The sequence below is a fragment of the Eublepharis macularius genome, chromosome 12 (genome assembly GCF_028583425.1).
Source record: "Eublepharis macularius isolate TG4126 chromosome 12, MPM_Emac_v1.0, whole genome shotgun sequence".
Taxonomy (NCBI): Eukaryota; Metazoa; Chordata; class Lepidosauria; order Squamata; family Eublepharidae; genus Eublepharis; species Eublepharis macularius.
The window spans coordinates 32,750,152-32,763,987 of NC_072801.1; the positions used below are offsets into that span (position 1 = coordinate 32,750,152).

At 44.6% G+C, this 13,836-nt stretch overlaps 1 protein-coding gene across 1 annotated transcript in view; it reads right to left on the reverse strand.

The window, feature by feature from the left end:
* Positions 1–2,309: 2,309 nt before the first annotated feature.
* SCN4A (sodium voltage-gated channel alpha subunit 4) overlaps positions 2,310–13,836 on the reverse strand; it is a 95,373-nt gene continuing 83,846 nt past the window's right edge. Inside the window, exons 23-26 of the mRNA XM_054992505.1 lie at positions 13,637–13,774; positions 13,051–13,155; positions 9,864–10,134; positions 2,310–7,297 (exon numbers count right to left, since the gene is read on the reverse strand). Of these exons, the coding sequence (XP_054848480.1) occupies positions 6,012–7,297; positions 9,864–10,134; positions 13,051–13,155; positions 13,637–13,774 (1,800 nt within the window). The 3' untranslated portion in view covers positions 2,310–6,011. The remainder of the gene's footprint in view (positions 7,298–9,863; positions 10,135–13,050; positions 13,156–13,636; positions 13,775–13,836) is intronic.

Sequence of the window (13,836 nt, forward strand, 5' to 3'; positions counted from 1 at the left end):
TAATGTTGGGAGACAGTTTGCCCCCTTTTCTCCTGGCTGGTCTCCTATGCCCTCAATAGCTGTAGTAGAAGCTCAGATTCCAGAGTTTTTCTCAGCAGTGCAGGGGAAACGGCCTCTGTCAGACTGCTGCTTCATCGGCAGGCTGTTTGTTAAAGGCAGAAGAGTTTTGTCAAGGAACAAGGTGACAATCAGAATGGCTGCCTCTCCTCTACCCCAATTTCTGGGGCTTTGAGATGGGGAATAAAATCAACCTGCACAAGCACGGTGGCCCTTCTAGGGAAAGTGCTTTGAAATCCAGCACCTGACTAGCTGGAGAGCCTGTAAAGAGTCAGCGAACAAGAATGTCACAGATTTCCTTTTTCTGGCCTGCTCCTGCTGAAATCTGTATTTGGCCGTGACAGCACACGACCAGCTAGCCACACCCAAGAAGCAAAGCTCAGAGTGGCCGTGTGAACAAGAAAATAAACGACTGGATCAGATCAAGGAAGCATCTTGTCTGTTCTCACCGGTAGCCAGCCAGATCCCCAGGAAGCTGTCAAGCAAGGCAGTAAGCCTGTCCCTGTTGTTTGCACCCAGAGCAGCCTTTCATCTGCCTCTAAATATGGAGGTTATGTTTAGCTATCGTGGCCCCTAACCATTTACAGACCTGTCCTCCATAACTCTATCTGATCTTTTGTTAGCCCCATTGAAGTTTGTGGCTGTCACCACTTCCTGTAATAGTGAATTCCCCAGCTTTAAAATGCCCCCCTTTTCACTCTCTGCACATCGTTTTAGCCACCTTTGGTCTTTCCGCAGCAGACCTACCATGCAGAATATTCTGATGAAAGGAACAACCCCCTATGGGCCCATTTTAGGGCTAAGCAAAGGGTGTGCTTTCTGGGTGGTCCATGTCTGTGGTTCTTTGGCGAGGCAGACCACGCCGCATGCAGAATTATGCCAAAGGAATTTTGCCCATGGCAAGGCAGACCCCGCTCACACTCACTAAGCAAAGCAACCTGCCATTGGGTCAGTTTGACATGCTCTCAGGTGAGTCCTTTCATCACCCATTACTATTCATCAGAGAATCAGGTTTCACACCATCATCTTTGGGCCAACAAACAAACATGGCATCTGACCAAATACAGAGCTCTTCCTCTTGTGCCAGTGCCTGGAAATGATGTTCCACTAGGAGAAACCCATACATATAAATGTGCTACAGGAACAAACCGTTCTCACAAGTGGAATAACAGAACCTCATGGATGTATTTACTGATCTGGCATGGGTGTGAGGGGTTCTAAAAACAAACCTGATTTACATTTAAAGAGCTCTCAAATAACTTGAAAAAATTCCCAGTGGTACCACAAAAAGCCAGTGCCCAAAGCTGTTGAGGTTGGGCTTTGAAAGAGGGTGTGCTGTTTTGGGCATGCTGTTTTGTTCCTTGCCAAACCTCTATGAGAAGCCCAATCTTTTCTCTTTCATTCATCATTTGATGAGAAATCCACTCAATACAACCTTGGCTCTCTAGTTTGTTGTTAAGGTCTTCTGCAAGATGACCAAGTTGTTAGTTTTTGTTAAATATATTAAATGGCCAGTATTGGAATATTGGAGGAAGGAAAATAGGGAAATGAATGGCAAGTTGGCCTTAAGGGCAGGGGATTGTAGTCTGGAAGGTGGGTGCAACAGAATTGTGCAGAAATGAAGCCAAAGCCCACTCTTAGTGCCACGCCCTTCCTTCTCAGCACTCAAGAGCTGAACAGATAGATGCTACCTAGCAGGGCTTCATTTGCATCAGGGACACAAGGTCTCTGAGCATGTGGAGAGTGCTGGATTTAAACTGAGTTGGCACTGAGGCCACGAACTACTTTTCTGGATTCAACCCAAGACATAACCAAATAACAAAGAAAAGTGAATTTCCTTTCCTCTGCTTCATCTCCAAAAACTACAACAATCTCTATCACAATTTTACCCTGTCCTTCCTCCACAGAGCCGAGGATATTACTTGTGGTTCACTCTAGCTTCAAATTATGCCACCATAACCCTGTAAGGTAGATTAGGCTGAGAGTAACTGGCCTATGGACACCCAGCATGCTTCATAGTACAGTGGGGACTTGAACCCAAGGCTCCGGCTATCCTCCAGCCACTATACCATACTGGCTCTTGTCCCAAGGAAGGGAAAAGAACGTCCATTCCAGAAGATGTGTCTCCCTGGTAGGTTTAAGTCCCAGAACTTCTCTTCTTAAAAATGAAGCAGGAGGAGGGAAAGGGAGGGGAGGAAAAGTGAATTAGTGAAAAAAGAGGCAAATAGTTCTGAATGTAACAATTGCTCGTTTACAGAGTTTATTTTAAGAAATGTACAAAGGAAACATCACATGAGCTTACAGAGTGAAGCCTTCTCTCATCACAGAATGTTACATATGCACAAACAACGGAGGCGATTTGAAACAAAGCAGAGTCCTCGTTCCACAGTTGTTCACATGTAAACGCAGCTGGAAACCATGTCTCAACACATCTTGTGGAGGGACCCTTGCCTGGCAGATGAAACTGAGGTGTGCCAAGTGACAGCAGGAAAGCCCCAGTCCTGCCATTTGCAAGGAAAAGCACCCCCAACAACTTGCTAACCCCAAAAACATTTCTTGAAAGGAGCTGCTGAAGAATTAAAAGCTCTCTGCTTGGGGGAGTTGTCAAAAATCACCTTTAGCAGAGAGAAAGATGAACTTGACAGGAACAATGAACAAAATATTATTAGCAGCATTTTTTCTCTTTCCCCAAAAGGCACGTGCACAATGGAACCAGTTCTGACAGGGACATGTAGCTTTTTTCTGATGATGATGATGGTGGCGGTGGTGGTGGTGAGCTGCTATAGCATAGTGGTTAAGTGGTTGAGGAAATAATAACACTGACTTTGTTCACCGCTCTGAGTGGGGCACTAATCTGTCTAGAAGAGCGGTATCTAAGCGCAGTTGTTATTATTAGTAAAGGGAATTTACGACACAAAGAGTTCTCCAGGATATTTTTTTATTTGGAATTCACTTGCAAAAATTTAAAGCATTTTTTAAAAAAAATCTGTATTAAAAAAAACCCCAGATTATTATAAAGTTGGATGTGTTTTGGATTAACTTGAGGCGCTGCTCATCAAGAACCTGTTTTTGGATTCAGAACCTGGGGCTGGCCCAACCACATGAACAGGCATCCTGACCTAGTCAATGCCGTCAATGCGGCAGATTTGCTATGCTGGGTGCAAACAAACCAGCTGTGTGCGTGTGTTGAGGGAGGGCACAGCCTTCAATGGAGTAATAAAGGCACTGTTTTGTAGGGGAAGTCTGTAAGAGTTCCCTGTGAGTTCCAAACTTATGCATGAAGCTTGGTGTACCTATGGAGCTGGTGCATTTTTCTCTCCTGCAGAGTGAACGCAGCCACCTCCCGTATATGCGCCACGAACACATCACAAGCATCTGACTCCAAGCTGAACACTTGGTTTCCTCTTCCTTTATGCTCATCCATCTATGCTTCAATGGGCTGCTTAAAAAAACACTTTTCAAAAAACTTGCAAGTTTATTTTAGTAACTGCTTGATGCCTTATTGCTATTAATAAAATCAGGTTTAAAAAAACTGGAAAACCTGCTCTGGAGAAGAGCAGAGGTGGCTTTGTGATGTTCCAAGAACCATGGGGTTAGGGTTCTACTGGAAACTCACAACTGGTTCTTCCTGAGTTCAAGGGTCTGTTCATTGGACCCAGTCAGGGCAAGGATATTTCCATCTCCAAGGAGGCATGTCTGTAGCTGCCCACTCCTTATTTTGGGAACGGGCTCAAAGTCTTCAGCCCTTTCAGGCAGTTATTATGATTCATCAAAATTTGGGCACCATCAGATATTTGCTGGTTCTTGTGAAATTGTTCAAGAAGTCATTAATTCCCTCTAGAGTAAAAATTAGCCTTTCTCTAGGTATGGGAATGGAACCATTCCTGTCCAAAGAGTACATAAAATATGTGAGTAAAGGAAAATAAAACTTTTAGCGCACAAAAACGTGCAGATTCCTTGCTTTAGGGAGATTGCATCTTCAAACAGCCACATTGAGACAATGACCCTGTTTGCCCGTTATCCAGTCTCCAACAATGGACAGTAATGGCAGCCTCAGAGGTAGATTGAGACACAGGAAAAGGAAATCCAAGGTGTCTTGTTAACATTGTGAGGGAGAGGCTGGGCAAGAGAAGAGGGAATGCCTGTCTGCCTTCTGTTAATACCCCTGTGCTTGTACTGATTTTAAAAATCTGATTCCAAGACAGCAGACATGCAAACCATCTTTCTACACAATTGTCTTCTGCACAAATGTAGGGGACAGAGGTGCAAGAATCCTTTGCATTTAAAGATGCCCCATTTATTTCAGAGTGATATGTTCAGGGCCTGCCCTACTGGACAATCCAGACCCCGGTTTCCCCCGCTTTAACTCTGCAATGTAGTATGCCACAGTGGAGAGTGTCCCAGGACAGAGTGACTCTCAGGGTTCCAGAACACTCCATTCACTCCAGATTTTATTTCCCTGTATAGACTGGCAGAGAGATCAGCAGATGGAAAGGCAAAACACTACACTTTTCTGGACTGTGAGCGGGGGTCAGAGAATGCAGCATGTCTAGTAGCCTGAAGCTGTCTAGATGTGCCCTAAAGAGGAAAACAGCAACATGGCAAGCATGGAAAAAGCACAACCCAGAATCTGACAATGTTCCATGGAGTTGAGAATTAAGTCAGAAAAGTTCCAAAAGCTGACACTAAAACCCTGAGAACAGATCTTGCACTTTTTTCTTTGTAAAGAAACTAAGCATACAAATAGTTAAGACTTAATTGAACTTTAAATTCCTTGTAACAAAACTTTTTGAAATCCTTTCTAATGCTCAAAGGGAAAAGGCAGAAGTTCATAAGACATTGCATATTTTTGTTCACAAAACTGAATCATTATTTCAACACCCCCCTTGCCTTCACACACTGAAAACAATCTTAAGCCCAAAGTGGATCAGTTTATTATTAGGAAATAACATCAAGAAATAATTTTAAAGCTAGAGATGACTAGGCAGCTGTTAATGCCCAAGAACCAGTACAGACAGCAATGTTCATTGCTAATGTCTGCAAGACATGCATAGCGAAGGAGAACAACAGCTCAAACTTCCACCCAGCCTAAACATCTCATGGTGCCTGATACACACCACTAGTTAAGTGCAGGGCTGCGTATAAACTGCATTTTCACAATGCTACCACAGAGCTCAAGAAATTGGATCGGACACAGAATTCAGCCTCCTTCTGACCTTAGCTTTCATTTAAAATGCAGCAAATTTCTAGCTCTTAAAGGTGCTTGAAAGTGTGAGGTTAATGTCTGCTCAGATCTCAGAAGCCTTGTGTCTCTTCGTGTGTGCTGAGAAGGATCTCCACTGGTACAGAAGTGAGGGTTCAGTGGGCTGAGAAGCTCTTTTCTCCTCTTACGACAAGCAGAATGCCTTATGTAGAATACACATGCACAGGCCATAGAACCAAACTCTTCTTAAGGCAGAATCAATATTCTTACTTGTGAATATACACACCGCTCTAGTTCAGCTCCTCTAAGGTGGCCTGCCAGTCCTGCATATGCAACGCAAGCTTGATTCTGGCTGAGCTGAAGTGAGGAAGGCTTGCATCTCTGCCCCTCTCTCCCCACCATTCTGCTCCCCACCATTCTGCTTCTTGAAAACTCAAGAAGGGAAAATGAGCATTGGAACCAGCCTTGGAACATTCTACATTAGATGTCACAGCAATAGAGATCATTCACATTTACCTCCTAAGGAAAAAAAATATTTTGGCACATCATGATGTCTTTGAAAAGTCAGAATCCACAAGTGGCTCTCCTTCTAAAGTTAAGACGTTGAGCGGAGTACCTGACATCTGGCAATAGCAGGTGGTTAGCCCACGCCAGCACAAGTTACGGAAGGGTCCTTGTGTACGAGAGGAAGAAGCAAGAGAAGTCTTTCAGGGCCACATGGCAAGCGATCATCAGTCAAGAATGCTCTGCATTATACAAATGACTCTATCACGCCTCGTTTGGTGGCCTTCCTCTCCTTTGTTTCTCCAGGATCATCCTCCCTCGCTTTAGTTTGTCTGTGATCATCCTCTTTCCCTCTCCCAGGATCATCACCCTCCCTCTCTCTGGGATCAGTGTTTGGATCAGTGACTGCCTCAAGGCTGAGAGGTGGGGCTGTTGCGGATGACACTTCAGTTTCTGCCTGAGTTGCCAAAAGCCCGTACATTGAATTCATTTTATCTGCAATCAACCCTTCTTTCTCTGGGGCACCTTCTGCCAGTGTGTCCTCGTCTTTGCTGTGCCGATACATATAAGAGGCCTGCTTCACTGATCGCCTTAACAGATATCGTCGGAAAGCCCGTTGGATTTTGATGGCACATACTTCCTCGTGCTTCCTTTTCAGTGTTGTAGTAATGGGTTCATAAGACACTTTGGAAGGATTAGCTGCCATAAATTTCTCCTCCATGGATGCCTTCAGGGCATCCATTTCCCCAGAGTCTCCCAATACTTCTTTAGTAAGGGCAAAAAGGATGTCTAAACAATGGATCTTATCCCCAGGAACCATGGGCAAATCCAAAGTGACCAACTTGATCTTGTTGGGTTTAGCGATTCGCAGTGGCTCTTGCAAGGTGTCTACAAATTCAGAGAGTATACTGTACTCAATGAACTGTGTGGCATCTGGGTCAAACTTCTCCCATGTCTCATAGAACATTTCAAAGTCATCTTCGCACAGTGGCTCACTGCTCTCTTCTGTGGCTACATTGAAGTTCTCGAGGATGATGGCAATGTACATATTGACCACAATCAAGAAAGAGATAATGATGTAGCTGCAGAAAAAGATGATGCCAATGGAGGGGTTGCCACAGTCACCCTTGACGGAAGAGCCAGGGTTTTCCAGAGTAGGGTCACAATCTGGGGGCCCGCTGTTCAGGATAGGGTTCAATAAGCCATCCCAGCCAGCTGAGGTGGTGATCTGGAAAAGGCAGATGATACTGTTGCCAAAAGTCTCAAAATTGAAGATGTCATCAACGCCAGATTCCTTCTTCACATAGGCAAAATTGGACATCCCAAAAATGGAATAGATAAACATGACCAGGAAAAGAAGCAGGCCAATATTAAAGAGGGCTGGCAGGGACATCATCAAGGCGAAGAGGAGTGTCCGGATGCCCTTGGCTCCCCGGATCAGCCGGAGAACACGCCCTATTCTGGCCAAGCGAATGACCCTGAAGAGTGTGGGGGACACAAAATATTTCTCAATGATGTCTGAGAGCACACTTCCTGAAAGGCAAGGAAAAAGGAGTTAATTCTTTTCAAAAATTAATTCTTCCTAGTGTATTGATTTATTATATTTCTAGCGTGCCATCCCCACAAGCGGATTCAGGCCAGGTCACAACATCAAATCTCATATAAATTAGAGCCATTCAATAAATACAGAAAGATAAAAATACCATCTCATACAGTACAGGTAGAATTAAAACCATCTGAATTTAAAATGTTTGTAGTTCCATGAGGACAAAAAAAGTACACAAATTCATTACAGTCTGATGGAAGAAAATATGTACGGTGCGTCCTCGTTAATGGTTTGCAAAAATCATTTTACATTTCATAATTGAAATGTTTGCAAAATTGCTGGGATATAGAAGTTACACAATGGATCTGCCTTTTGAGGGGAGAAAAATGGGACACAGGGTATAATACAAGACTCTGCCTGGCTAAAAAGCATGGAGCAGATGGGGGCAAGAGGAGAGAACTGTAATGTTAGATGGCTTGGCACTTCCAGGGTCATGTGGAACACACAGAAGAAAATGACAACCAAAGATTCATAGGAGGAAATCGGAATACCAGCCATCCTTGGAAAGGAACTCAAGGAACAGGCATTTATGTAGCAAGACTGGAAGCTCCTAACCTGAGTCTAGTATACAATTTTTACTGGTTTCTCCTTATTCACATGCTTATTTACATTCTCTAAGGGTTCCAAAAGGTTGGTGAGGAAAGATTTTCCTTTGCATCACCTATGCTGATTCTCTGACAATATAACCTTCACCTTATATCCCTTTTTAAAAAACAGCAGTATACTTGCTACCTTCTGATTCCTATTGGGAAGACTGATTTTAGTGACAAGCTGTGGGCTGTTGTTAGAAGATCAACAATTCCACATTTACAGGTTTAAGTTTTGCCAAAGTTGTGCTCCTTGTTCTCCTCCTTTGAGGAAGGCTTCCACTTTCTAAACGAAGGTTCTTGCTATTTAGGGCTTTTATATTAACCATACTCATTAAACAGCCATGAAGGAGATCAGGTTTTAATATGACCCATCTCCCGCCCTGCCCTGCTTCACTTTAAAACTGCTGACAACAATATGAGGAGCTCAGTATTAATTATAAAACTGAGCTAGGCTTGAAAAGTTACATCCTCTTTTCCTGCTATTTACCTTTTACAGATTGGTGGAGAACTGTGATTTCTGTTTCATCTCTTTTAGCTCTTAGTTTTCATGCCGTCTTCTAATCACAGGGCCTAACTAGACGATACCATGTCCCCAAATCTGCCCCAGGGACACAGCATGATGGGGATGAGGAGCTCATCTGCCACCACCTCAGCCATTAAAAAGGCTGCCATTAAAAAACGAACTCTAAAATGGTGCAACATCCCCACGGTAGATTCAGGGACATGGTATTGTCTAGTTTGTGGCTCAGATATATCTAATCTTCACATATTGCATATTTTACCTGCTTAACTCTTCCTTTCAACTTCTTTTTGACTAAACCCCTCATTTTTGTGAAGTTTCCTCTTCTGAAACTTGGCCATGCTGGGCTTTGAGATAATTTTCTATTAGCATCAATACCAGACTTAGCAGCACTGTGGTCATTGTTCCCAAATGGTGCGGCAGCACTTAAGACCAAGTCCAGAGCTGCCTCCCTCTTCTTGGTTCCATGACTAACTGTTCTAAGGCAAAGCCCTTTACTGCATCTAGAAATTTTATCTCATTGTCATGACCCAGATATTCAATTTATCCAACCACTTATTATTACATTACTTGGTTTGGCTGCCTCCCTTATCTCTTTTTCCGTTTCACCCATAGAATTCTGATTGGATGAGGGCTTGTATGTCCTCAGCATATAGTTATCATTCAGGCTTGGTATCTCTACCCGTGGTGACTTTGTAGGGAGTTTATTCCTCTTAGTTTATTGGACTCTATGCCCTCTTTGATATACAAATCAACACCATTTCAAATACATTGTTCCCTGTCCTTCCTATATAGTTTATATCCAGGGTAAGCTGTAGCCAGGGCTTTTTTTCAGCGGGTACGCGGTGGAACGGAGTTCTGGAACCTCTTGAAAATGGTCACATGGCTGGTGGCCCCGCCCCCTGATCTCCAGACAGAGGGGAGTTTAGATTGCCCTCCACGCCGCTCGGCGGTGCAGAGGGCAATCTAAACTCCTCTCTGTCTGGAGATCAGGGGGCGGGGCCACCAGCCATGTGACCATTTTCTCCGAGGGCAACCCACTGAGTTCCACCACCTCTTTTCCCAGAAAAAAAGCCCTGGCTGTAGCCCAATGATTTTCCTCATCTAACAAGGTTTTTGAAATGTCCACTAAACTATGGCCTCATTTTACACCAAACACTCCACTCTCTTCCATCATAGCTCTCCATCCTGATTACAGGGATGGATGGAGGTTGTGGGTCAACAGTTTTTGTGCTGTGCCCACATTCAGGTAAGCATGCGTAGGAGAGAGTGAGGTCCCATGTGCTTGTCATGAGTGGGGAAGGACCAGCATGCCCATGTTCCCATCCCTTCTGCGAGGGTGTATACCATTGGATTTTATAAACATATCCTCATTCTTCTCACCTATGATGGAGAGAACGACCACAACAAAATCAAAGATGTTCCAGCCGATAGTGAAGAAGTAGTACCGCAGAGCAACCATCTTGAGGAAGCACTCAGCTGTGAAGATCACAATGAAGACCAGGTTGACTTGGAACAGGATGTCTTCCTTGGCTTTGCTCTGGTCGTCTGTTTCCACCATCATCGTCATCATGTTAAGACAAATGAGGACCATGATAACTATATCAAAGGCTTGCTGGGTCACAAAGTCAAAGATGATCCCTTGAAATTTGTTCTTTAATAATATGGAAGGTGTATAAGAGAAACATAACAAGGGGGCGAGTGACAGAGATAAAGACAAACAAGGGGAGAACAGAGAAGAAGAAAAAAAGAGATAAAAGGCTGAGAAAGGAAGTCACACTGCAGAGAGCCTCCCAGAACTGAAACACATGGAGTATAACCATCAACAGCCATGCAGTCGCTGTGTTGTAATATGGACAAACTGTGCTGTAATTTGGCTAAACTAGGATTACCAGGTTGGGAAATTCCTGGAGATTTTCAGGGTGGAGTTTGGGGATGGCAGGGTTTGGAAAGGAGAGGGTCCTCAGCAGAGTATAACACCAGAGACTCCACCTTTTAAAGCAGCCATTTTCTCCAGGAAACTGATCTCTGTGGCCTAGAGATCAGTTGCAATTCCGGGAGATCTCCAGCCACCTGCTGCTTGGCACCCCTAAAACTAGATGAGACAAATCTATTATCAGATTTCCAAGCAGCCTTTTTTTGCTAAATAACAGCAGCAGGATAATTCACTTCTGAGTGAGAGCAAAGAAGAGGAAAGATGTTCAAAAACTCTCTCTGTCATTTTCCTGATTTTCTGGATCCCCCAGAGCTTCCACTTGATTCACTGAGAGAAAACGTGCAGGCAACGTAAGGTGACCTGCATATTTCACCAATGGAACAAAGATCGATTGCAGAGAGCATCTGGGGTTGCAAAAGTAGTGCGAGGGACCTCGGCTCTGGGTTAGGAAATTCCTGGAGATTTAGTGGCTGAGCCTGGAGTGGATGGAGTTTGTGGAGGGACCTCAGTGAGGTATAAATTCATAAAGCCCACCCTCCAAAGCAGCCATTTTCTCCAGGGAAACTGATCTCTGTCATATAGAGATCAGTTGTAATTCTGGGAGCTCTCCAGGCCCCATCTGGTAGTTGGCATTGGCAACTCTACTTGCAGCTCATTGTGGCTGCTATCTAGCATCAAAATGTGCTAGATGCTAAAATCTTTTAGCATCTCCTTACTTTGGCCGTTCCGTGGAGAGACATAGATTCAAATCCTGCCCCAGCTGTAAAACTCCCTGAGCAACTCTGGGAAACTAGCTGTCTTTCAGCCTGAGGGCCAAGCTACAAGTGACGAATGACACTTGAATGGCAAGTGGATTGAGTGGAGGGCAAGTGAACAGGGAGAAATACATTTGCTGTTCAAGTGTCATTCGTCACTTGTAGCTTGGCCCTGAGTTATTGTAAGGATAAAATGGAGAACACCCTACATACGGCACGTTGAACGCCTTTGAAGAAGAAAAGGGATACAAATATATTTTTTCTTTAAAAAGTCAAAATTCTGGGCCTTGTGTGTGTGAAGCAAATCTACATATTATTATGTTTCTTGCATAATTTAGGTTATTTCCATATGCAGGTGGAAATAGCTGCCCTTGCTGTGGAAGTTGCAGCAAATGAGGTGGAGGGGAGCAGGGATGGCGCGCGCACACACATCCATTCTGGCTCCGGCCCTCCATCTTGTTGGGGTACAAACACTGATGCCAAGAATCCTGGCAGGCTCCCCTGCAGCCCAATTGCCACTCTCCTTCTGTTCCAGGTGAGCTGTAGTTCAGCTGTGAATTTTAAAAAGGAAGCTGAAGAAATGGGGAGAAAAGCAGAGCCCAGCTTCACTATTTTGAGGGGGAGCTGAGATCTACCCCTTATTGGCTGTAGACCAAATGTCTAAACAGAGGTTCTATCTACAGCTATCCTGCCATTTCCCCTTCAGGTTGGAGACAGGAGGTTTTTCCTTTGCTCCAGGCTCAAGGGAAAAACCTGGGGACCTCGACACATTGTGCTTAGAAGAATATCATGTCATAAGTGGCATGCTGTGTTCCACTTGGGGAAATATCCCTATGTAGAAGGAGCCTTATTCTACTTCTGGGGAAGAGCAAAGGTCTCTATACAAAGCCAGCATGCTGTAGCACACTAGGATCTAGGACACCCAGGTTCGAATCACCATTCTCCTACTGAAGGTTGCTGGCTGGGCTTGGGTCAGTCACACATTCTCAACTAGATGTACCTTACAGGGTTGATGATAAAATGGAGGGGAGGAGGTTGATCTATGTATAAGTGAAGAAATAAACACAGAAATAAACAGATATCTGGTGGTCATGTCTAGATATCTGCTTGCTTTGGCTTCTGAGATCTCAGCCAGCCTGGGCCAAACCCATTTTCAACGTATTTGCCTGTAGCCACAGAGGCTAGAAGGATGCTGCATTTTATGGCTGGAAATAAATCTTCTGATTGGCCTCGAAACATACTGGGTAGCCCTTGGATAAATGTGTCATTTTTGTGCAGCCTGGATAATCTTATGACCAAGCAGAAGAAGTACTTCGGAAAAGAAATCAAAGTCCATGGGCACAGCCTCCTGCCCACCCGCCCCCTTTGGTTGGGATTTCTGTGCCCATCTGCCCCAATGTGTGGAAACTTTGATAATGTGTCCACAGGCTAGCTGCGTGGGTTTGGGTCTACATGTGGAGACCTCTGCATGGAAATGCCAGACCACCCGTTGAAGTGGGGTTCAGGCCAGGAGCTCTTCTGGAATTACACCTGAAACAGAATTTCAGCCTCTGTCTTTCTCAGTTCACCCAGCTGTGATATAACGATATTATAGTGCCAATTTAAAAAAAATAAAAAGCCTCCCTCTTTCAGGCAGAGGGAGGAAATGACCACTGCAGGGACAGAGTTAGGGAAAAGAGATGCTATGAGAATACTTTGAAAACAGAGACAAGGGGTTTCAAATGGAGCCCCAAAAAATAATGCCACACTCTGGCCATTTCAACACAGGTTATCAACCCCAGGTTCGGTCATGTTGGGAAGCAGGTCCCTCTGCCCTGCCCCCGCCCCCCCAGCATCATGGTGCATTCATGCACCACTTTGTCACCTCAGAACGGCATACCTGGGGCCTGGGGATGGGCTTCACTGGCTTCTTCGAGCCTAGCTTCTTCATGGCATTGTAGTACTTCTTTTGTTCCTCTGTCATGAAGATGTCCTTTCCTCCAAAGTAAAAAGGGAATGGCTATTATTAGACTTGGGAGGAACTCCTCAAGTAGCAACACCCAAGACTTGTACAAGGATTCCAGAATCTACTCCTTTTTGACTGGCCCTCATATCCTCCAGGGCTTAATTTGAGCCACAGAAACTGCCTTTTAATGGTTATGTCTCATGTCCTGGAATACGTCCAGTGATGATAAAGAAAAATGCTTTTGAGCATGTGCTGAGTGCAGTTTCCTCACCACTGAGCAGGCGCTAGTGGCCTTTGCGCTGCTCCATGCAGCAAGTGTTGTTCCCTAGGTCATCCAGAGCCTTGGCGCTCAAGCCCTCTACTGTGCACATACGCAACAGGTCTCTCTTCATTATTACGTCACATGCCCCAGCACAGAGACCAGACCTATTCACCCTTTATGCTTCAAAGGCAATTCATGCCACGGGAAGACGCCCACCCCTCTGTTCTCAGCAGGTAGCAGAAGCCAAGGGACACTTATCTTTTTCTTCTGTTGGTTGAAATTGTCAATAATGACACCGATAAACAGATTGAGGGTGAAGAAGGCACCAAAGATGATGAAGATGACAAAATAGAGATACATGTAGATGTTCACTTCATATTGGGGCTGTTCCTCCAGCTGGGAAGGCAGAGAAGAGGTTGAAAAGAGACCCTCTCTTGCAGTTAGGGCTGGTTCTTTGG